At 36.1% G+C, this 24496-nt stretch overlaps 2 protein-coding genes across 2 annotated transcripts in view; one reads left to right on the forward strand and one right to left on the reverse strand.

The window, feature by feature from the left end:
• LOC113232926 (protein takeout-like) overlaps positions 1-9617 on the forward strand; it is a 32743-nt gene extending 23126 nt beyond the window's left edge. Inside the window, exons 2-5 of the mRNA XM_026467831.1 lie at positions 1766-2006; positions 7145-7278; positions 7876-8025; positions 9120-9617. Of these exons, the coding sequence (XP_026323616.1) occupies positions 1766-2006; positions 7145-7278; positions 7876-8025; positions 9120-9271 (677 nt within the window). The 3' untranslated portion in view covers positions 9272-9617. The remainder of the gene's footprint in view (positions 1-1765; positions 2007-7144; positions 7279-7875; positions 8026-9119) is intronic.
• A 3499-nt stretch (positions 9618-13116) lies between these two features.
• Positions 13117-19471, reverse strand: LOC113232744 (protein takeout-like). Its single transcript, XM_026467522.1, has 6 exons — positions 19378-19471; positions 16223-16312; positions 15365-15512; positions 14656-14789; positions 13623-13775; positions 13117-13341 (listed from the first exon to the last, which is right to left on the reverse strand). Exons 1-6 carry the CDS (start codon positions 19469-19471, stop codon positions 13190-13192), a joined length of 771 nt encoding a protein of 256 aa, XP_026323307.1. The 3' UTR covers positions 13117-13189.
• Positions 19472-24496: the final 5025 nt, after the last annotated feature.

Below are 24496 nucleotides of genomic sequence, written 5' to 3' on the forward strand. Positions count from 1 at the left end.
ACTTTGGGATCACAGCAACGTACGTGATGTTTTCTAATATAATCAAAAAAATAAACTTAATAATGTATAATATTTTAAAGCTGGATATTAAAATGTCTGCCTATATATCAAAGAAACTGAACATAAATCTAAGAAAAAAGCAGTAACATCTTTTATCAATAATAGACTTCATTTCTTGTACGATCGCTAGGTCTCCAGCACATTTCTAGACGCATCTGGCAGATGTGGACGTCAAGAATAAGTTGCCATGGACATACACATAGACAACCACAAAGTTACATCCAAACTCACGAGAGAAATAAATGTAGGCCATACAAATATTTCTCCCGGTCCAGGAATCGAACCTGAGACCTCTGCGTGGCAGTCCGGCATGGTAACCGTTCGGCCACGGAGGCAGTTACTATCATACAGATTGAACAATTGTTAACAGCGTGTTTTGCCGTGAACCATCTTTAAAATCAAATAGAAATACATGTTACTCAATATCTCAGCATGCTACTGCGTACCGTAATCGTAACCGTAACGAAATAGATCGTTCAACGTAAACGTTTCACGTAAACACGTTTCATCTGATTTTTCTATACGACTTCGCATATTCACCCTTATCTTTTGTTCAATATAATTTATCCCAACTTACGCAGACTTTGTCCACCTGCAAACATTATTTGAGAACATTGTGCTCACAACCGGTGGCCCAGTACTTGAGAGTACAAAGTTACATAAGTCTAGGTGTCGTCGCCGGCGCACCTCGCCTTTGTATTGTTTGCCGATATTTAAGTTGTGTAAGTGGTAACTAATAAGTTGTGCTACCGATGTCGGGTTAAGCAAATGCAGAATGTCATGTTGTGCAAAATTATCCTTGAACTTTGTTATCTTTGAGTGTTCATTGTTCTGTACAATTTTAGGTTGGACAATTCATCAAGTGACAATGTTAGACAACTGTGCTAGTAAGAAACTATCGATTCAACTTTGAGAGTCTGTTGAGGCTACCTTCGATTTTGCAGCGCCTCTGGCATATTTGAGGATGCTTGCGTGTATGATTTTTACAAAATCATGCGCAAAAAAAGTGCGTCACTGATGTTGCGACTGCTGGATTGCACCTATGGTATCCAGAGGACGATATTATAGCATGAAAAATTTACTCCGCTGGTTCACTGTGATACACGTTGACAATATATAATTAAATTTTGATTTGAAATTAATGTTTTGTAAATATTTAATTTGGTTTAATATAACGTAATTTGATTTATTTTATTAATTTATTGTAATTGTCACGTTCATTTTTACTAACTTAGCTGACAAGATTACTGTTACTAACATATTTGTTAGTATAGATGTATACTAAATATCTGAAATACGAAACGTCGGTAATAAAAAAATCACGTAAACTCATCACTTTCAAACAATTTCTTGTTTTTTTTTGTTTTCATAATATTGTATCAGGTGTTCATCAATATATATATATGTATGGAACACAGAAAAAAAATCGAAAAACTGTTGAACATAAATTGCTTGTGTTCTAGAAGACATCCTAGGTTTTAATGCACGTCTTCGTTAGAAACTGTAATGAACTCAATTACAACCAAAACATAATTATTAAAAAAAAAACAAGTAGTCAGCAATAATACGTAACAGAAAAATAGTACAAATTAACTCTTAATGTTAAAGGCACGAAATAAAGTTCGGACGACACTTTTCTATTTTCATTTCTTCCAAAATTTTAAAGAGTAAACACCATTTAAATCAAAACATTTATCCATTCCAGCGGAGTACATCATACCATGCAGCCGCTCCGATCCAGATCTGGACAACTGCATCAAGAGTTCCTTCAACCACCTGCGACCTTATCTAGCCAGAGGTTTGCCCGACCTTGACATTCCTCCAGTGGAGCCCCTTTACGTGGACAAACTTTTGATGGAGAATAATGCTGGACCAGTGAGGGTTACAGCTGCCTTCACTAACATCACTGTTCTTGGACCCAGCAATTATACTGTTAATAAAGTTCGGTGCGTTAAAATCGATTCTTTTTAGTGAATAGGCTAATGTTGAATATATTTGAAAATAGAAGATAACTGATCTATAGTTTGGATCGGTCTGAAAATATAGACCACGGCAAAGCGTTTTACTCCCTAGCCATAGGCAAATGACTCCTTGCGTAGTGATGAACCATTCAAATATAAGGTTGAAATCTTTTGCCACGTCTGATTGATGGGTGACGGAATAAAGGAAGAGGATTAAATAATGTATGTAATTAAAAATGTATTTAAAATACCGAAAGGCAAACTAATAGTCGACAATGTTCGAGGTTTGCCTCGACGAGCAACTTGTTGACAATGAGTTTCTTAACTCGGCATACTACAACGAAGATATTAAGTATATATTAAGTCACATGCATTTAAAAAGAAATAAAGACAATATCGATTTGAAACATGGCAATGGAAATTTTAATGGACTTAAAGATATTACTCGAGACGCAATCCTGCGGCATAAACAATAATTTGCAATATTAATTTTTCACATATTAACATATAGAACTAAAGGTCATGAATAAGGTATGTGTTAATTTTTTAAGAGTAATGAATATAACTGTAAAACTTCCGGAGCTACGAATAGAATTTTGATTCAAGGTGAACTTCCTAAAACGGCCCATTCACTACCTGCATGGCAGTCCGCTGCGCAGGCAGGAGACTGCTGACACACTATCCTGCGTATGGCCCACGTTTGGAATCTCGCAGGACGCATTGTAGGATTACCGGATGCACGTTGCAACTACATTTTCAGTCCTGCATTACGCGGCGGACGGCAAGGCGGACTGCAATGCAGGATAAGGAATGCCCCCTTTTAGACAGTTTTTTCCAGACTGATTTAAATAGGCATAAGTTTATGCTGTGGTAATACAATATTTAAGGTTAACAGGAAGAGACATACAAATAAAATGACAGATTTACAAAGAATATTTGTACGTTACTGTACAAATATTACTAAAAAAAAGGGCAGGATGTTTATTATCATAAACTGAAAACGCAGGTTTAACACGAGGAATATTATTGGTGCTATTATAGGTTTGACGGGACTAGCTATCATGTAATATTAAGATAAACATGCTAGTTACAAGTTAATCGCGTTAAAATTATAACGAAAGAGAAAATGGACCTGAGGGTTTACCTTGAGACACTCCCTTAAGGCAAATGGAACTCACGGTGCGTCACTAAGAGTTCACTTTGGAAATACATTTGAAGGTACCCTTGTCCATCTATATAATTAATGCTTCATACAAGCCATGACAAAACGACAAAAGAAAGCTGTAACGATGGACGTTATAGGAAACGGTGTCAAGTTCATCTTCGTCACGCGATGCCCGAAATGCGACGAATATTGGCAGCTGTGGTGTAATAAGAGTTACACAACTTCGCAAGTACTTGATAGTGCAGCTTGCTAAACTTGGTAAGCACAACACTGGATAGATTGTGACATTTATTTTGACTACCGAACAAAAGGCTAATACGAAATCTCTTGTCATCTTCGGAAACTCCAAAAATGTGCATGTAAAAACAGGGCCAAGTTAGTTAGAACTACCAATAAGGGAATCTGTCGTTTATGGCTATAAAAATATTCAAATCTTACTTGGTGTCAATTGTATTTATAATTTCTTCAACGTGTATACAGAAATAAGCAACAGTGACAATGGAAAAGGCTTTATTTGAAAATGTTCTTTGTTAAGTAATATTGACATCCGCAGGATACGCTTCGTAACATTTCTTAAGTAAACATTAACTGCAGTTATGCGAATAATTTGTGTAATCTACATTTAACAATAATAATGTAATCGTTTATTCAAGTAACAGTTTTAGTAGCATATGATCTTCTTGTGAAAGGGTTCGTCTAGAGAAGTACTGCCAACTTCCTTATTTCTTTCGCCATGCAGTTTTTTGAGCATTACTGCGTTTCGGTTTCAATTATTTATTTATTTAAATTTCACCAACGCTTAATACATTCGGTTATAACAATAAACGGGTTTCGACGGGTAAGGGTGCTGATGAAATTACAGAAACATGAGACTTGTCAACTTATGTCTCAGGGTGTCGGGCGCAGTGGAAATGCCCCTAAGATCATTGTGATTTAAAGCTCTGAGTGGCACTGGAACTAATATGGACAGGCGTGTCGTTCATCATACTTACCATGGTAATAAGTACATTTACATACTATGACTTAATGTCAAGGTTAGTGATAATAATTATGATAGTGACATAAAATGGGTTTCAATCCAATACAGGAAAATACGAGACTACTTGATGCGGACCCGAATGAAAGACATGTTTATAGGCAGGTCATATCTGTCGGATATGACATGTAAAATGGTGTACGTGCTGCTCTGTAATCAGATGACCTGTGAAGTGTTTTCTCGCGACTGATGGCATTACTATCAGCCTGCATGTCATTTATGCAGAATGTACGTAAATCTATCTTTTTATGATACCTACTGACGGGACGAACAAATCGAGCGCCTGGTGTTAAGCGACACGCCTGTCCATAGCAGTTGCGGTGCCACTCAGAGCTTTGAATCGCAAAGATCTAAGGGCCACTGCCACTGCGCCCGTCACCCTGAGACATTTTACCAGCACCCTTGTTGCTGATGTTGACATTACTCATTGGCAGCATAGGTAAGGTAGTACTTCCCTGATTGAACTCTTTAACAAGGAGCTCTACTGTTACTTAAAGGTATCTTTCCTAAGTCGAACACCATTTTTAAGACTCTAAACCATAGATTAAATTTATTGAAAATACGTATTTTTTATATTAACTTAACACAATAAACCACTGCTGTAGCACTTTTTGGACAGCACTAACGCGCCCCAATTGCCCCCGGACTTTTCAGCGCTCACTGGGCAGTAGTGAAACTTTACGAAACTATCTTCTGAACTATAGGAGTTGACTTAGGAGTGGTTCTTTATCTAATATAACTCCGTTATCTAATGTTATGTAAACAGTGCATAATCATTTACACAGAATTTAATTGAGACCATAAAGATCAAACCATAATTGATTACCGCGTTTTTCTAATGATTTCTGAGACAGATTGCAGTTTTTTCTCATAATTACTGTTTAGGGTTATGACACAGATGCTTATGATAAATCTGTGGCTTGTCAATTACGTAATGACGTTCAAAATTATAGTTGACGAGCATTGCTACACGCTAAATGACTGATTGCAAACGATGTCAAATGACACCTAGTGTTTCCTAGACGACTTTACGTTGGGCGCTAGTTTATCCTACTGGTACAACCGAAGCATGTCCTGTAGGTTCTTTCTCGGTCCAATGTGGCCTTGAGAGTCCTGATAATGTCCTTGTAAAGGTTTATCATAAAATTTCTTGACGTATTAGGAACTGTTTACGGTAGCTTTGACATTTTCAACTTTTCCACAAAATTGTGTGTGATGTCTGTGCACAAAGACGTTACATCCTTACAAAACGCACATAAGAAAATTTTGACAGTTAATAAAATATAAATTTACTAGAGGAAGCACGAATTCGCTATTTGAAAATTTAGTATGGAGTGATACGTGATGAGAGATAACTAATGCGTACGGCAAAGGAATGGAATGCTCTACTGTATTTCTGAATCTGTGAATAGGCATTTTTTAACGCGTCCCATCGTCGCTTAACATCAGGTGAGATTGTGGTCAAGCGTGTGTCTATTATATATTAAAAAAAGCACGTCCACTCGGTTGGAGAATTTTGATGGGAGTGACAACGTAACGAAGTAAAGTAAGATAGATGGGAGAAAAGAATTGCAGAACGATTCAAAATGTCAAAAGTAAGTGGCTAGAAACCAGAGAAAAGGGTGATGAAAAGGCCGAGGAAAGAGGTCGCATCGTCACAATTTTAAGCTTACTATCAACTTTGATTATGTTTTTGGCACAAAAGATATCAATTAAGGAAATAACGTAAGGTTTCGGGACCTTTACAGGTCCGTTGGACACGGTTGATTTCACGGTTCACGGGTAATATGACCTGTAAAGGGCCCGAAACATTGGTTTGTTTGAAAAAATAAATATACGCGATTTAAATCCGACAAAATAGTTTCATTTCCTATCTGTAACAATCGCGAAAACTTAAGAACTCGATATTAAATAATATTTCAAGACACTATATTTGAATATTATACAATATTTCACGATGTGATCGAATAGTAAAATAATAAAAATTGAAAAGAAAATTAGACAGAAAACACTAGCCGGTTATGAGCGAGATATATCTGTTTGACAGTGAAAAATGGTAACTAAAGCCTAGTTTTCAGAACACGGTAAATTAAAACATACGGAACAGTCTATCTCTTTTCGTAGCTGTGATTCACCCGTCTGATTTTATGTAACGTAATGATCTCAAAAATGTGCAATACAGACTCGTGGCATGATGTTGATCTGATGAAACACTAACGAAATTTCACAAATTCGGGGTAAATGCAAAAATACAATAATAATGGTTTACGACAATGACTGACTTATTTGGTTTTAATTCCCAAATGTAAGCGGATTTTGTTGTTTTTACGATTTCGAAGCTAAAGATGGATGAAGGATAGATAATTTATCTAGTAAAGAATGCACATATAGAATAAAACTGTCAGAAATGAAAAAAATGCGGAAAAAAAATCAATTTTATTTTTATTGATACAAAGATTTCGAAGGAGACCTTCTCACCGAGAAAAATTCCTTCGTTCTGTCTGGTTTCGAATCGGGCAGGTCAGGTCTGTTACCATGCCGGGGCCAACCTCTTAACCAACTAAGCTACGATGCTAGTCAGTAAATGTTACAAACATCTTTTGATGTATAGTCGAGCGCCTTACAAAAGAGTTCATCCAGGGAAGTACTGGCCACCTTACCTATTTCTGCGGAGAAGCAGTAATGTCAGCATTACAGTGTTCCGGTTTTGAAGGGTAAGGGCGCTGGTGAAATTACAGGCACTGAACTACAATAATAATAACAAACTAGTGGAATATTTTCATAAATAATCATAGTAGTGAAACATCATGGTATTCAATAAAATAAATAAGAATATTTTATGTCATTCATTATGTATAAGATTTTGTCGTACACACTAAGCATTTTATGAATGATACTGACGATCTTCTAATGTGGTTGCAGGTCTGACTTGCAAAAACTGCGCATGGACATTGCGTTTTCGCTTCCGCGCATCGAATTAAGTGGCCTCTATGAGGTGTCTGGACAAGTGCTGCTGTTCCCTGTACGCTCACGGGGTGATTTCTGGGCCGTTTTCGGTAAGAAGTTTGTTGTACATTCTATTCAATAATATTTTATCTGATATTAAATCTACTTGTTCTTATCGTTTCGGTAGCATAGACTGGACAGAACCATGGAACATGTTTGCCAATGTGGTGGAAGGATAAGCCAAGTTCTCGTTGATTGTCGCCCAGTATACGCCAGACTTACAGAGAATATAAATAGAGCGTCTTACGAAGAGACTCTTTTCGTGTACCCCATTTTGCTCGAAAGGAAAATGAGTAGAAACTTTTTTATAGGATATATCTTCGAGTTCATATAAATCTTTCCCAAAATAACCGGGCACATGTGAAGAGCCCGAAAAGGTGATACGTTTGAAAAACAAATATACGTGATTTTGATCCTAAAAAGTAGTTTCACTTCTTCTTTGGAAAAAAATCATGACTAATTAAAAAAATTACGTAATCCCTAATGTTTAGATAGAATAGTAGATGAATATTATGATGGAATAACATGGAATAGCTATTGGTTCGTTAAATAGAAGAATTTTATGCTATTAGTGAAAAGCAGACCTTCAAAGTAGCACGGACAACATTTCGCAACACTCTCTAAAATAGTTCTAAAACCAATTTCAGGGGATGTGGTGGCAATCGCGAAAATATACGGAAAGGAGTTCGAGCGTGATGGTGTGAGGTACATGTCTGTGGACAGGCTGTTGGCCGACTTTAAGCTCAAGACCTCAAGGTTCAAAGTTCGGGATACTGTCAATCACGGCAGTGTTATTGGTGAGTTACACATATCTAACATTAATCTAAATCTTACGTATGCGTTTGTTTGACCAACATGATAAGGCTCTTTGAATGAAACAATTGAAATAATAATAAGTGAAATAAAAAACAAAAGAAAAACAACACCGCAAGTATCAAATTTGAAATAGTCAACATAATTTGAATTATTGTCATGTGTGCGGCTGTGGAGTATGCAAAAGGATCCAATCAGCTAAAACCACAGGCGATATTGCGCTTTGATACTGGTTTTTAGTTTTCTAATCCAGCCCTTTAGTCTGCGTGTCTTTTATGAAGATAGCATCTATGTTTCAATGCTTACTAATAAAATCCATTGGGAGAAGAGAGGCTCCCTGACAAAGGGAACTCCTGCCGCCAAGCTTATTTCAGCCGCGGCTGTAAGCAAGCAGTAATGTGAACATTGGTCCGTTCTGGTTTTGAACCGCAAGGGTGCTGATGTCGCGCATCAGTGCTCATCAGATCTTGGAATTTAAAGGTTCGAGTGACATACTACAACTTAAGTTATGTTACGTAGCAGAAGAGTTCCTTGTGAAATTATTGGCATATGGGACTGTCAACTTATATCTCAGGATGACGGTCGCAGTGGCAGTGTCTCTCAATTCTTTGCGATGGCTTTGATTGGCACTTTATGAACAGGCATGCAGCTTGCCGCCAAGCGTACGACTTGTTCATCCCGTCATTTCACACCATGAAAAAAATACGTCTTGACAAAGAGATATGTTCAAACCTACGATACCATTACACAGGTTATACAAGCACGTATTTCTTATGAATGTATTTCTTATCACCTAATTGCAATTTCTACTCCATTTCCTTTACAAAGACATGAATCAGAATTATTTTTAAATAAGAATTAATACATCATCTAAAGTAACTAAATAATCATGCAACACCATTTTAAATAACTTATATGCGACTTTACATTCACTTTTTGCGGTCTATTACGAAAATATGTCGGTACCTACTGGTGTAGGAGTTTACTCATTAAGTGATTTATTTATTACCTTATTTCAGATTATTTCGTCGCAATACATATAACTGATATCAAAAGAATAATTTGCGTATCATTTTAGGAGAGGCAATGAACCAGTTCCTGAACAACAACGCAGCTGAGATCATCGAAGAGATGAAACCAGCGGCTTCCATCGCCATCAGCAAGTTCTTCAAGACCTTCCTTAATTCCGCCTTTAGCAAGATCCCCATCAATGTCTGGCTCACGGCTTAGGTTTTCTGTGATGATAGCCCTAAGATAATAATTCAGGATATGTTCCAAAACAGTTCCTTTCTGTTTTCCAGTGACTTAATGTAAATCTTGAAAATCACAATTTTTACAGTTCTGTCCCAAATATTCAACCAATTTCAATCATATTTCAACCAATTAAAATAATTGGTTTCAGTTACATTGTGGTTGAAATTGTATTTATTTGAATAAAGAACAGTTGTTACGATTGTTTATTACACTCCATTGTCACTACGTAGAGACAAATCTCCAATAAGTGGTTAGTATTTATAAACAAAATTGATTATTTTTATAATTTGAGTTATATGCCAATATGTTATAAGGTGTGAAATTAAAGTCTTCCTTATCATTGTTCTGAAATAAAGTTTTGTTTGTAAATTTTCTGTTTACAATTTCGATGTAGTGGACGATTAGTGTGTTTAAAAATACGACAAGTATTGGCTTGGCCAAAATGTACGTGCGGTATCAAAGCATAAATAAAAAAATAAAAAATTGTCGTTGCCAAAATCGTGTCCATTCAATGAATTTTGTATAGACCGAAATAAGTGAAAATCTGAATGGTCTATAACGGGAAAATACCGTGGATGAGGTAACACATCCGAGCCTTACTACAATAAGTAGATTTGACAACTTTGTAAAGATATGTGTACTTTGTACTTTCATACATTATTTTTAAATGATCGTAGACAATAAAATATTCTAAAAAGTTCTTTTTTCTTTGAAGTTAGCTAATGGTAAAAACCGCCTGAACATTTTGGCCAACGCATTAGTTTTAGATTTAAAATAAGTAAATATTTTAATTTGTAACAGCATTTATGAAGAAGAAGTAATTTCAACTCACAATAACTCATGTAAAGCGTCTAAATTGTCAATCAATCGAAGTACAAAATCATTGCGACCACCAGTGATATCTGACTACAATTGAATTGAAACTTTAATCGTACATTATTTAAGATAAGTTATTTATTTAAGGAAAATGTATGAGTAAGTACATCTGTGAAGGTATTTGTAGTATTTTTAATATATAGCTGGTACCAATATCCTTCAGAAGACTTTTTTTTGTAAATATTATTTTTCCATACAGGATTATTTTTATAAAAAACTTGCATGACTAGATTATTAACATCACACGTCACAACTTTGTTGCGTCACTTTGACAAAACATTATAAATTTTTTCAAAAAGTAAATTTTTAAGTACATTTTGTACAATCTGACACTTTTTAGATCTGTACCTTGGTAGGTAAGTAGTAAGTTCAAACATGCAAGCGTCAGACGACTCCCGCGTTTTGCACAGAGCTATCATCGTTTAGAGCGATATATTTAAACATTGATATTTTTGTACAATTTTTTTTCCGAAGAATTAAGTATGAAACACATATAGAGCGGGTGTGAGTCGTGCGCGTGTCGGGTCGGGAGTGCGGTCGCGTGCGCCCGTACGTATAAATACACGGAATTAGACCCGCTGTGCTCCCGACCCGACACGCGTCCGACCCGCACTCGCTCTGTGTGTTTTCACGCTTTATTAAAAGTCATGGAACAAAAGTTGTTGTTTGTGATGTCAGTAATATAGTCCTGCGAGGTTGTTAGTATTTTACAAAGAACCCTGTATTGTAATTCCTAGCTGCGTTTAAGAGGCCTCATAATAAAACTTATTATCGATACCTCCAACGAACACTACGCCATTTTAATTTTTTGAACCGTTCTGTTTTTATTTTCTTTTTTGTTTCTTTATTTTTTTCACAAATTCGTTTTTTGTTTTGTTATCGAATTTTGTTTTTTAGTTCTTTCAAATTTTTCACATAATTTCGGGAAGCACAATATTAAAATTACAGAAATTGGCCAAAAAATAAAGTTGGTGCAGTGTTCATTCCAGGTTTCGTTATGTTTTTCAAGCAAACTTTGGTAAAGGCTTTTTCAACATCTTGCTCAAGGAAGTCACCTTACTTATCGACATGAAGTTTTTAGTTTCATGTCCATGTAATAAAGCAAAAAAGACGTTGTGCGCTTGCATCGGAGCGGTCCGAGCGTAAAACACTCAATGTCGTTTTCGCTCTTATAATATAGAGCTGTTTCTGATCGGCTCAAGCCGCGGCGAAAGAGTATGTCCCACGCGGACAGAAAGTATTTTTAATATTGTAGATAGTACATTATTTTATTTTGAAAAGTGAGTAATATTGAATTCAAAGCCTTTGAGTTACATATCATCCGGGAACCAACCGTACCAAATATGAACAAAAAAATCGTATATTTTTATGATGCCGATACGAAGAATGAATTCGTTTTAATAATATAGTATCTTAAATTAAAGGAAAAGGAATTGAATGGCACAATTAAGGTTGCAATACTATTTTGTTGGAGAAGAAATTTCTTTGGCAAGTCCTTGAAATTCATGTTATCCATTGCTACCTACGAGTACTTTGGCGATGGGTGCATTTAAAGAAGGTACCATTACGTTGGAGAATGAAATTCGTAGGTAAGTCGACGTTAATCGTGTTAAGTGGACCATGCACCGTTGGTTTACAGTAAGGTAAATAAAAGATTGTGATTATTATATAACATTTTATATATTAAAAAGAAAACTAAAAGTTAATAAATTAAATTATTTACATTAAATTGACAAATAAATAGAAATATTAAGGAAGTCTTAGAAAAATACATTACTTCGTTTTTCTCGATTGCTTCACACTGAAAATAAACTAATTGTTTTCTCAAACTTGTTTCACATGTTAACGGCTAACAGACTTATTTAAAAAATAAACAAATATACGTGATTTTACTTCCAAAAAGAAATGGTGTCATTTAAAATTTCTTTAAAGTTCTAAGTTAAAAGTGTAAGTTAAATTTCGCAACCACAGTAATAAAAGTGAAAAAAACAACGTACGAAATAAAATTAATATACCTTTTTTATATAAAATACAATTTAGACATATATTATGGCATTAACCAAACGCCCCAGTGCCACATTAATTGTTTTTTTAAACTTTTTTGACAGTATCTAAAAATGTTACTTTTCATATTCCTCACTTTATTATGCTGCGATTTGTAGATAACGGTTTTGCATATTTTGGCCTTAAAATTACGTTAAGTTATGACTATATAAAAAGTTGAAACTAACGTAATAAGGTACGCAATTGCAAAAGCCACCGTCTTGCGAAATATCTCGTGATAACACGTGTACCATTTACATTCATGCAAATGTACTGTGATCTTTATTATTAAATTCATAACACACGAGTATGACAATGTTAATCTTGCTCGTCTATGTTAGATAATTTGCGATAAAGTGATAACCCAGTCTAGAAAATGTCACGTACGTTATTTATATTGCAACACTGTTCATTCTTACTTTATTGCACGTTCGTTCATTTCAGTTTTTTAACCGGCTTCAAAAAGGGGAGGAAGTTTTCAATTCGACTGTACTTTTTGTGAGTTACGCGATTACACCACTAAGGGAGGAATCCGATTTATTTAGATTTCACACAGTTGCCGTTAACTGATTTCATAATATAATCTCAGTACAGAGTACTAGAAAAACCGACCTCAAATCGTAAATTACATCTATTTGCAAAGTTTTATTGAAATCGGTTACCGGAAACTGCACGACATCCGATTCATGTAGTAGTTTGCCACTCTCAGAGGTGCAATATTTTGTTCAAATTTAAATGGGACCAATACTGAGGTACCCTCTGTCGAACCAAAAAAGAACCATCAAAAACGGTTCACAAATCCGAAATCAGAGTTATTGCGTAACACGCAAAAAAATACAGGAGAATTGCGAACCTCTTCCTTTTCCAATTTTGGTGGGGCCCAAATAGAGAGTAACGCAGTGTAAAGTGTCACCTATAAGTGTGTTACCTATGTAAGATCAATAGAATTTGCAAATATTTGAATTGAATTGGGGATTAAGATATCAAAATGTCGTCAGCGTCCAAAGTAGCGAATGCGTGGTCCCCTAATGGTTTGAGGAAATCCCGCAGCGCTTCTTCCATTGGGGTCTGAAGTTCCTCCGCTAGCTTCTGCCAGTTCTCGTTTAGGAATCTATTCATTGCGTTGCCTGAAAATAAATGAATTAAGTTTAATATTTGTACAAAAGATCAAACACTAACAAACATTTCTTCGATCTGACTTTTTTAGGTATGATTCCAAGTAGCGGGACGAATAAGTCTGCGACTGGTGGTTTTAATTCAAAGGAATTGACGTTCTGGTTGATATTTTGTCTTTAGTATTTTCAATCTGTATACCTACAATTCTGACTCTGGAGGTTAGTATCAAATCGTGTCTACGAAATTCATTGACTTCAAAGTAAAATAATCAATTACTCTAAAGTCCATTTACCAAGTTCGTTATTTCCTCCGAATAAGTTTTCCAACTGCATAGAAGCCTGACCCACGTGGAACTTCACGTCCAAGTCCTCGCAAGCGAGGGCATCCGGAGCCAGTTCACGATGTAGTCTGCCTAGGACGATTGTCACTATGGCGTTGATGTCACCTGAAATTACTCCGAAATTATTTGGGATCTCATGAAGGAAAATGATGGGTATTCTTCACAAGGTCATATAGAAAGATACCCAGATAAAATATAATTAAGGCATCTAATGTTTTCTCACAAGCGTACCTATGAAATAAAAAGAAGAAAAAACTAAAAGTGTCAGTGAAAACACACAAGTAAATCAAATTAATACATGTAACAAACAGCTTATACCAAACCAATGCTAAAGCAATAACTAGTGTGTGCTGTAACAAGCCAACAAGTCCTAGTTCAGTGAAGGTTCTGTTCAAAAGCAAGTACTGGTATTCAGCTATCACAGCATCAACAGCAAAATACAACACACGGGTGTCAAATGTAAAGTGATTACTACAGAAATATCGTTGTTCCATGTAGGTAGTAAAGAATTGCCCTTTCTGCAAAAGATTTCTGTGCCAGGAATTTAAATACATTTCAAAGATTAACATACCCACTTCAGAAAAAAAGGTTTCAAAAAGATCCTAATACAGGAACACATAACAAATAATAGATATAGGAAATGAAACTATTACCAATAAACCACCCTATTTTTTCACTATCGTTAGAATAGTTATTAATTAAATACCTTATTTTTAATTTTACAAACAAAACGTTCCAATTAATAAAATAATGTAGCATAAATTGGAATGTTTTCTTTGTAAAATTAAAAATAAGACCATCGGACCTGTAAAGGGCCCGAAACGTCGGGTTATTTGAAAAAACAAATATACGCGATTTAAATCTGGAAAAATAGTTTAATTTCCTATGTGTAACAATCGCGAAAACCTAAGAAGTCGATAAATAATAGACAGTCTCAGAAAACCTTATAGTGCTACACAAATTGAGTTTAAATGATAAAACTTACTGTACTTGGCGGAAAACTTTCCGTCACCTTCAATGGGCAGCATCAGCAGCTGCCCTGTGACCTTATAGTTGCCCTTCATTCGAAGCTCAGGGATGTAAAGCTTTGCTACCACCTGGTGTTTCTTGGCGTTTACTCTGTAAAATGTGTTTTTGGACTATAATTGCCGTGTTCCATATCTTCCCGTGAAAGTTGAAACAAGTGGCATTTAATAAATCTCCATAAATACAACATTTGCTTTACGGCAATCATTAATCCATCTCTCAATCGTGGAGATCATGAAAAATCTTTTTTTTTTTTTGGAGATACCCGAAAGACCTAAAGAGAGACCTTTAGCGGATTATAATAGACTGAGGTATTGGAGAATGATATCAATAGAGTTCCTTATTTCAGTTCTTCTTGATCACCGACACATGTACGCCACACTGCTGGGTATGATCTTTTCAGAGAAGAATGAGTTGTCCGTAGTCTATCTACCACGGTAGCTCAATGTGGATTGTAAACTTTACACTTTATTAAAGAAATTCTTGAACCTTCTCTGATATGTAGACTTCATCACATCGAATCTAAAACCTTCTAAATTGGATGACGGCGTTCTCTCAATTAATCGCTGATCGGTTATCTGCTATTGACAACGTAACATTCCCAAAGCAAAAAAATAGGACCGTTCGATGTATGTATACCTTATTTATTGCTAGTGTTTATAACGTACCTGACGTCTTTAACTCTCATACTAGCAGGTCCCTTAACGACGACGTCATGATAGGATGAGGTGACGTGTATGGGACCTGCAGACTGCTTCACTGTCAGAGAAGGTATTAGCAGCGGCTCACAAGGTGGTATGCCGTATTCGGGTAAACCTGTGGAGAACATTGCGAAAAATTGAATGGTCGTAATTTTAAATTAAGCATAACAAGAAACAATTTACAAAACTAAATATGCTGCTTCTTTAAGTTTTTTTTATGATATCAAGTGAGACGAAAAAGTCGAGCTCCTAGTTGTAAGTGACGTGCCTACCCATGACTGTTACAGTGCCACTCAGATCTTTAAGATAGCAACAGCCTGAGGGACAGTCACTGCGCCCGTTACAATGAGACATTAAGTTGACAAGTCCCATGTGTTTGTACTTTCACCAGCACCCTTACCCTCCAAAACCGGAAGGCAGCCATGCTTACATTACTTCCTGGATGCCAAATAGATATTCGTTTTCGATATTTCAACAATTTGTTTTTATTATTATGTCAACGAACAAGTCGTGCATCACGCCTATCCATAACAGTTGCAGTGGCACTTAGAGCTTTTAATCGTAAAGATCTTAGCCACTGTCTATCTGCCACTGTGCCCGTCATCTTGAGACATAAGTTAACAAGTCCCATGTGCCTGTAATTTCAACTCTTTCTCACATTACTGTTTGGCGGCAGAAATAGGTAAGGTAGCAGTGCTTCCCTGGACGAACTTTTTCACAAGGAGTTCTACCGCTACTAAATTCCTTTTTACTGTTGACCTTTTCGAGTTAAGGAAAAGGACATAACGTATACCTTATTTTTTTAGTATTATAAAACCTTCTCACCTGTTGCAATGTGTGGGATGTAATTATTCAGAACATCTCGTAGACAGCGACCCAGTGCCTTTTCTTCTCTTGGACATACGAAACCACCCACTGTAAGAACACATCACATGCTGAGCGTCGGTTTCTTTTAAGTTAATGCGGGTTGAGGACGTTTCTGGGTAGTTTTTTTTTTACTTATTCCGATATGTCCATTTAGACAAGACGATTTCCGTTATCTGTACTCGTTCGTCCTACAGAGGACTATGAGATAACAGCCGTGGTTGATGTCCTGCCTTAGCGTAATGTTCAAGAACACACTTAGGCCAGGCGCCCATTGGTGGGACGGTATAGCAAGGGATACTTCGGCGTCTCTGAATGCAAGCACACAATGACGGCAAAAATATAGCGGTATTCTTAGGCATGCCCGTTGTCGAAGCATACCGTCGCGACGTCTAACTCGCACCTGGGGGTCTACTCTCGATTTACGTCCGAAACAATTACTGCCAAATAAGCAATACTTGACCAAATGAAAGAACGCGTGATGCGAATGAAGCTTCATACTGGACACTTGTCTTTTAATTTTGTCGAATATTACTTATTTGACAGTAATTGTTTCGGACGGATGTCGGACGGAGATCGAGAGTAGCACCCTGGTCTGCCTCCGTGGCCGAACGGTTACCAAGTGGGACTGCCGCGCATAGGTCCCAGGTTCGATTCCCGAGCCGGGTGAAATATTTGTATGGCCCACATTTATTTCTCTCGTGAGTTTGGGTGTAATTTATGGTTGTCCATGTGTGTGTCCATGGCACCCGCGACACAGGGTGTTATTAATAAAAAAGATAAGTCGTAATGTTAAACGTTTTACGTTTGACGAAGCATCCCGAAAACTGCCGAGGCATTTCTGAGGCCTACGACCTCTGTTATTGTCAACTATCGACTCATCCGAAGAACAAAGTCCGATGAGAATAATTTTGTTATTCAAACCAAGGCCTATGTAAAGGTGTTTTGACAATTTATATACCTTATTTCGTTTCGGAAATATAAAATCGAACAACGGTCGATTTGACATCCACAGCGAAGAAGAACGAACGAAATGTACTATATCCTGAGAACAAGTAGTCTTGCACATAGATCTTTGTTCTACTGGATGAGTCGCTATAATGACATAACTTTAGGTACATTACTATTCGTCATCGAATAGTGATAACTTTAAAAAATCCAACTTCAAAGTTTGTGGAATGAGATTTATTTGCCAAGTTTTATTGAAATTGGTTAACTGAAATCTAATACACCGGTTTGATTCCCACATTTGCCACAGTTAGAGGTGGAATATTTTCTTCAAATGGGACTATTGCCTTTCTGTCTACATATATCGGAGTAATCGCGATACATACACAAAAAAGATACAGTCGATAACGAGAACCTCCTCCTTTTTTGAAGCCAGTTAAACAATCCCCTGCCGTGCCGTTCTATCAGTGGACGCCGGGCCTTAAAATTACACACTCAGCATTTTATGTGTAGCACGTATCATATGCACGTCATCGCCCGGGCGTGCATACGCCGCTGTTGCCGCGACTATTAGCAGCGGAACCGCGACTTCAAAACCCGAGTTGCGGAAAACTGCAAAGGGCGGTAGTAAACCCCGAATGCCTGTTTCTGGAATCGCAGGTGCCAAATCTCAGAGGCAGACCGACAGGTGCGACGAGGACGGCTTCACAAAGGTGGAGAAGAGAAGAAAGAAACCCACCAGCCGAAATCTATGTGGCACAGCTCCAACGGGACAGAACTTCTTGCTTCGTGCGGCCATACCGACGACGCAGTTGTACCTGTCTCGACTGCATTACTCCACGAAGTCTGAGGATATAGTGGAGTATATCCGGTTGAAAGCCCAATTCACCCTGAGGGTCGAACGTTTGGAGTCTCGCCACAACGTTAACTTTAATTCGTTTGTGGTGAGGGTCCCAACGGTCCATCTGTCGACCTTCATGCAGGTAGAGTTTTGGCCGAAGGATATCATGTTCAGAGGAACGATACATGACACTTGTTTGCGTCGCACGTCGCCGAATAGTAATTCGTGTAAATAGTTAATAAGTTTATATTATTTTATATGTATGTTAGTTTGTAAGGTATGTATCAATAATAATAATATGTATGTTAGTCTGTAAGGTATTTGTTATATGGGCCTTAGTTACCTGAAATAAATGAATAAATAAAATAAAAAAAAATATACTCACATTTTATAAAACCTTTTTCTAAACCACCACACACAGAGCTTATCAAACCGCACAATAATATTAACCTCCACATCTTAAAAGAACACTATGCAATTGATAAAATTGAAATGAAATAAAACTATTGAGCATCAGATTTAAATAAATTAACGTACGTGACAATAAAAGAATGAGATCTGATAATTTTCATCTCAATTCCACCGTAATCTTAAAAAAAATGTATTTGTTAATGATTGCTTAAATGTTGAAATATGAAATCTGCCTCCTTCCATATATCACGTAGTTTAGTTGTTAGATGTTAATATTGCCTGTGGTGTGTTAAGGTGATAAGTGTTTCGTAATTTGATGTTTATGAAGTAACTAACACATTCAACAGTGTACATGTAACTTTTAATCCATAAAAAATGTTATAATGTAATTTTAGAATTTTACATTCAAATTCAAAACTTATTTATTCATACCATAAAGAGTCCATATAGTAGGTGCTTCAAATAAACAACTGTATGTTAGTAACATTGACTTACAATTATATGGACGTCGGGTCCGCGCTAAAAAGTGTCCGCACTTGTAAGGCGCTAAAATCGTATACAGAGCGCGACACTCCGCTTTAGTCTTCATTTGTTCTACGGACAGCGCGATACTGCGATGACATAACAATTTAAATTTCGAATAGGTTGACTTGGGACATTTTTTTCGTGGTTTTTGTATTAGACCCGTCGTCCATTTATTTGTAAGTCAATGGTTAGTAATGATATAAATCATACATATTATATAAGACAGTAAGAATGACAGATACACAAAATTTAATTGATAAAATAAACACGTTCAGCGTGAGGATTTATCACAACCGATACCCAATGTCTTTGTAGGGCTCCATTTTGCGTCTTACTGACACAAGATTTTACGCATTAGTGCATAAAAAACAGTCAGTATGTGCAAACATACCAGACGCACTGCAGTATCTGGGCAGCCCCAAGAGCACTCTAACCATCTCATTATATAGGACGCACAGCTCGTTGAAAGTCTTCTGGTTATACATAACCCACAGGCTGCTACAGTCAGTTATTTAAATCATACTGTCGATCGTTTTGATTGACAGTATGTAGTAAATAAAGACACTTATCACCTGTGCAAACCTTGCAAACCTGCAAGCTAGCATGTTCCCTCGGACAACCAACACCCTACGCTCCGTTTGCATGTCACAATCATCCCAAAGGTCAGTATTTACTATGTGACCCAGGTACCTAAACTGTGTCACTTTAGTCAACTCACTACTGTACAACTTTACAGTTTAATGGATGGTATATGTTTGGGAGATTTCTCACGCAACGCGAATACCATGTACTCTTTTTCTTAGTGTTATATTTTAACCTATGTGACACAGCATAGGACTCACAGGCGCACAGCAACCTTCGCACCACGCCACCGAAGGGGCCAGCAGCACCATATCATCTGCGTATTTAATATTATTGATCATTTATGGACATAATAGAATAAAATCGATATCAAATATAAAAAAGGCAACTAAATAACATACTTGAATCGTATTTACATATTATAAAGAAAATCATTTTGCAATCATAAATATCTCATTAACGTCTCTACCTCGACCTTATAGAGACAGCTATAGAGATGCTGTGTCAGCGACAACTGGCGACAGTGAAAAAAATACGTCACATTTTGATATGTATAGCGCCCCTAGCGGTCACAAGGAGAATAAACATTTTGTATACAAGTATTTCATGGCATACCAGCTACAACAGTCGTGTAAACAAAACAAAGTCGAAAGAAACTCGATGTACATGTACAGGCCCCCGTATACACGGTACGATATGCCTTGTATATTCTTCATTTGAAACTAATCGAAACGATGATTCGATGCGATTATCGTGACGATCGATCGAAATGAGAAATCGTATATTCTTTTTAAAGACCCCCCGTCTTTAGACTGCAGTGTAGCTCATTAATATTTTTTTATTTCTAATTTCCTTTTCCTCATATTGTTATAATTTTAACTATTTCAATTTAAAAAAACCAAACTGTTTGTTTGAAAACTGAAAAGTTTGTTTTTTTTTTTAATATATAATAGACACACGCTTGGCCACAATCTCACCTGATGTTAAGCGACGATGTGACCGACGATGGGACGCGTTTGCCTAAAAAATGCCTATTCACTCTAGCCTTGAATTGCCCCAAATTGTACTTTTCGGGAAATACAGATGCCGGTAGAGCATTCCATTGCTTATAGGCTTTTACGATTTCCACAGGATCCCCTCATCAGATTCTGACTTCTTGGTGAGAATGGGACTGTTACGCTCTCCTTTGTATATTTTATACATTTTTCTGGTTGTCATGGTGACGATGATTTGTTTATTACACGTATTTAATTGTGTCAAGCAAAAAGTCGACTTTTATTTGGCGAAAACATTTTTTTAGTTTGTAATAGCCGAAACGAACAGCACAGCATCGTCGGCATCACCTCGAGAGTGTATCCTTTTAAACAAAAAAATAATTTTCAAAATCCGTTCATAATTGACGGAGAAATCGGTAAGTACACTCACATGCTTATAAAATTTGAGGATTTTCCTCAATTTCCATGGATTTCGTCATCAGATTCTAACTTGGTGACAATAGGACCATCACGAAAGTATACCCTTTCAAACAAAAAAGAATTTTCAAAATCGGTCCACAATTGACAGAGAATTCGGAAAATGTACATAAAACATACATACAGCCAAACATATACATATAGTACGTATAAACAAAACATACATATAGTACGTATAACCTACTCCTTTTTTTCAGGTCGGATAACAATAAAAATTTTGCAAATCATATGTAGAGTAATTTGGATAAATATATATAATATTAGTAGACTATATGATTGCCGTGCCATCGACTCGCAATTGAAGAGCAGAATACCAAAAATTGCAATGGCAGTTGAATAGCAGCGCGATGGGTAGCCACTGATAAGCCTCAACAATACTCTTAACTTTTAGCGGTTCAAAATACTGTCATTAACATACTATCGACACACAGCTGAGATGGTTTAAAATTAGTAGAGTTGGGCCCCAGGTTTATGACTTTACGATCCCAGTCAGCCATGGGACTTCTAAAGAGCTCTAAGCGTTGGTTTGTTTGAAAAAACAAATATACGTAATTTAGATCCGAAAAAATAGTTTCATTGCCAATATGTGGCAATCGCGAAAACCTGAGAACTCAATAATTAACATTTGTTTTTCTAAAGAACAGTACTCACTCGAGCATTCTGCTACGTAACCGACTTGCAACGTATTACATCACAGTCAATTTGTAGGCCTGTAGACGTTTTATTTACAAAAACGTGAGTGTACGTAATACGACTTACATTGCTCATTTGTGAGACTCCATCATTCTAAATTTGCATACTAAACATGTAATGTATAATAAACATTGGAATTGAAACTCAATATGATTGATTTTATGGTATAATGGCGTCTATGTTAGAAAGAGCTGTTTCATTTTAAGTAAAGCCAAAAGATTTTGAATTTTGCACCTTTAAATATGAATTATCTTACCTTTGCTTTCTGTAACGATTGATTAAGGCTTCGCTCTTGGTAACTAATGTAATGAGCCACTAATAATGTGCCAGAAAAACACACCGATTAACTGGTCACAAACTAGAGAACTCCTTATACTATGAGTACCAGAGCAACGGAATCCCCTCCGGGACACAACCCGGAACCCTCTGACCAGAACCAATTTAGAAAAGTTCATTTTCCAATTTGGTCTTACAGCGAATCAAACTCGGGACCTCCGCATCTAGCGCCTACAGTGCAAATTGTTGGGGCATCGAAGTCGTTTATAATTATAATATACAGCAGTTGAAAATTTAAATAAGTATAACTTTTTATTAAAAAAAAACGAACCTCAAAAGTTTGTTTATTTGCAAAGTGTCATTAAAATCGGTTACCGGAAAGAGCACGAAACCGGATTCATCCCCTAGTTTGCTACCCTTAGAGGTGGAATATTTTCTTCAAATTTAAATAGTGAAATACTAAGGGTTATTATTGAGGTATCCTCTTTCCAACAAAAAAGAGAATCATCAAAATCGGTTCACAAGTGAGTTATCGCGTAACATACATCCAAAAAAAATACAGTCGAATTCAGAATCTCCTCCTTTTTTGAAGTCGGTTAAAAAAGGCTCTTACTGCGATTTAATTTAAAATCTTGACGTGTTCACGTTAACTCAATCCTAATTTGTTGTATAATATATAACTTCTTTTTATAACTCTCTGATAAAAATGTGTCGACTTTATAACGAGATATAAGAAAAACTTTGGTTTTGATAATTTTGATCCAAATTTGAAGGAGTACTAACTCACTTAGCATTTATGTGGGTATTATCACCCATTCCCATGTCGCTTTAGTATAAAGTAATAAGTAAATAAGTATATTGAATAAATAAATAATTAGCAAATTATGAACAGTCGATCGTTCTTGTTACGTTACAATGATGTTTCAACATAATTAGGGTTACAATCTGGTACGAAACTTTGTAGTACGAAATATAACTTCTATCAATGTAATTTGATTGTCATCTGTTTTATTGTCCATATAATAAATAAATAAACTCTCAACAGATAGATATAGTTGTATTGAAAATGTCAGAGTTCTTTGTACACTGGCTTATTCTTTCGGTCACCGACACAGTGACCCAGATTGCATGTCGGTGGCACTAAGTCAGCACCCGCGCGTCGGTTCTGTGACCTTAATCTTTGGACCATGGCAAGTTGATGACCTGCTGCACAAAAATGACTGCATAGAGTGCAATACGGGTGAAATAAGAGTGCTCGTATTGACTTTACAATTACATTGTCTTGTATGGTACTTACGTCATCTTATTACACATTACTGTCACGTCATCGCATTGGCTTGTTTAAAGCTAACTGCAAGCGAAAGCTTGTGTTTGTTAATGAATAATAGACGCAAGGTATTTGTTTGTCTAAGAAGTGATAATTTTTAGTGTGTTTGTAACGATTAGAAATGATAATTTTTATTGTGCATAACAATAAAAACATATTTTGAAATGAGTAATAAAAGTGTGATAAAATGAAAGAGTGATAATTAATTAAAATGATAATTTTTTGTGTGTTCTAAACAATTATAAAGCAGAATCTCCTTAAATATGTATCTATATGGTATTTGTAATGAAACACATTTTTATTGTAGAAAAAATATCTTTAATTAACTATGTAACTATTAGTTAATTAACTTAAAAAAATATAACATTAATAAATAATAATAAATTACATAACACGATGTACACATTGGAAATAATCATATTGTATTTTTTTAGATTATTCAATGTCATAATGTTTTACTATCATAACATTCAATATTTTTTTATAAAATTACTCCACTACTTTTTATAATTATTATAACGATGATCGAAACACCAAGAAAAACTAATTCGATCCGGCTGTGTTCTTTTAATTTTTATTCACAACACCCAAATCGGACATCAAACTGTCGTAGTCGAAACCGAACCGAAATGACGTCACACCCGTACGATTACTCGAACTTCTTGATCGGCTACAAACGTTATTCAGAACACAGTTACCGAATGAAAGTTACCGAACGTATTGTTTACAAAGCAAGAATGTAATATGGAAATCTCTTAGTATTTTAAATGAAGTCTGGATTTTGTTCAATTTTATACAAGACATTTAATGCAAGACTAATACAATCCTGTATTTTAGGCTATCAAAGTCTTAAAAATGATAGGATTTTCATTTTTCTTATAATCTATTTCACCAACTAACTTTGTAAACACTGCTGGATAACGATATCTAATCCGAATCAGAGTTGAACGTTTAACTCGAAAGCTCTAAATCTACTAAACAATTCGGTTAAAATATCGAAGAGTTCTGAATCAGGGTCCAGCACTCAGCCAATAAGGGTCCTTTACAGGTTCCATGGTCACGGTTCAGTAGACCCGAAACAATAGCTTCAGTTCCAAACGCGAAAACCTATCAATTCGATATAACGTAAACATTTCAAGTAACTTATTAAATAAACAAAG

Source organism: Hyposmocoma kahamanoa, unplaced genomic scaffold, assembly GCF_003589595.1.
Source record: "Hyposmocoma kahamanoa isolate Upper Pololo Valley unplaced genomic scaffold, ASM358959v1 78, whole genome shotgun sequence".
Taxonomy (NCBI): domain Eukaryota; kingdom Metazoa; phylum Arthropoda; class Insecta; order Lepidoptera; family Cosmopterigidae; genus Hyposmocoma; species Hyposmocoma kahamanoa.

Coding starts and splice junctions, on each gene's coding strand:
- LOC113232744 (XM_026467522.1), bottom strand. CDS start 19,471: ATGTATAACCAGAAGACTTTCAACGAGCTGTGCGTCCTATATAATGAG. Junction 14,790..15,364: donor ATGAGAGTTAAAGACGTCAG/GTACGTTATAAA, acceptor CACATTTTACAG/AGTAAACGCCAAGAAACACC. Junction 13,342..13,622: donor CGGAGGAAATAACGAACTTG/GTAAATGGACTT, acceptor ATTTATTTTCAG/GCAACGCAATGAATAGATTC.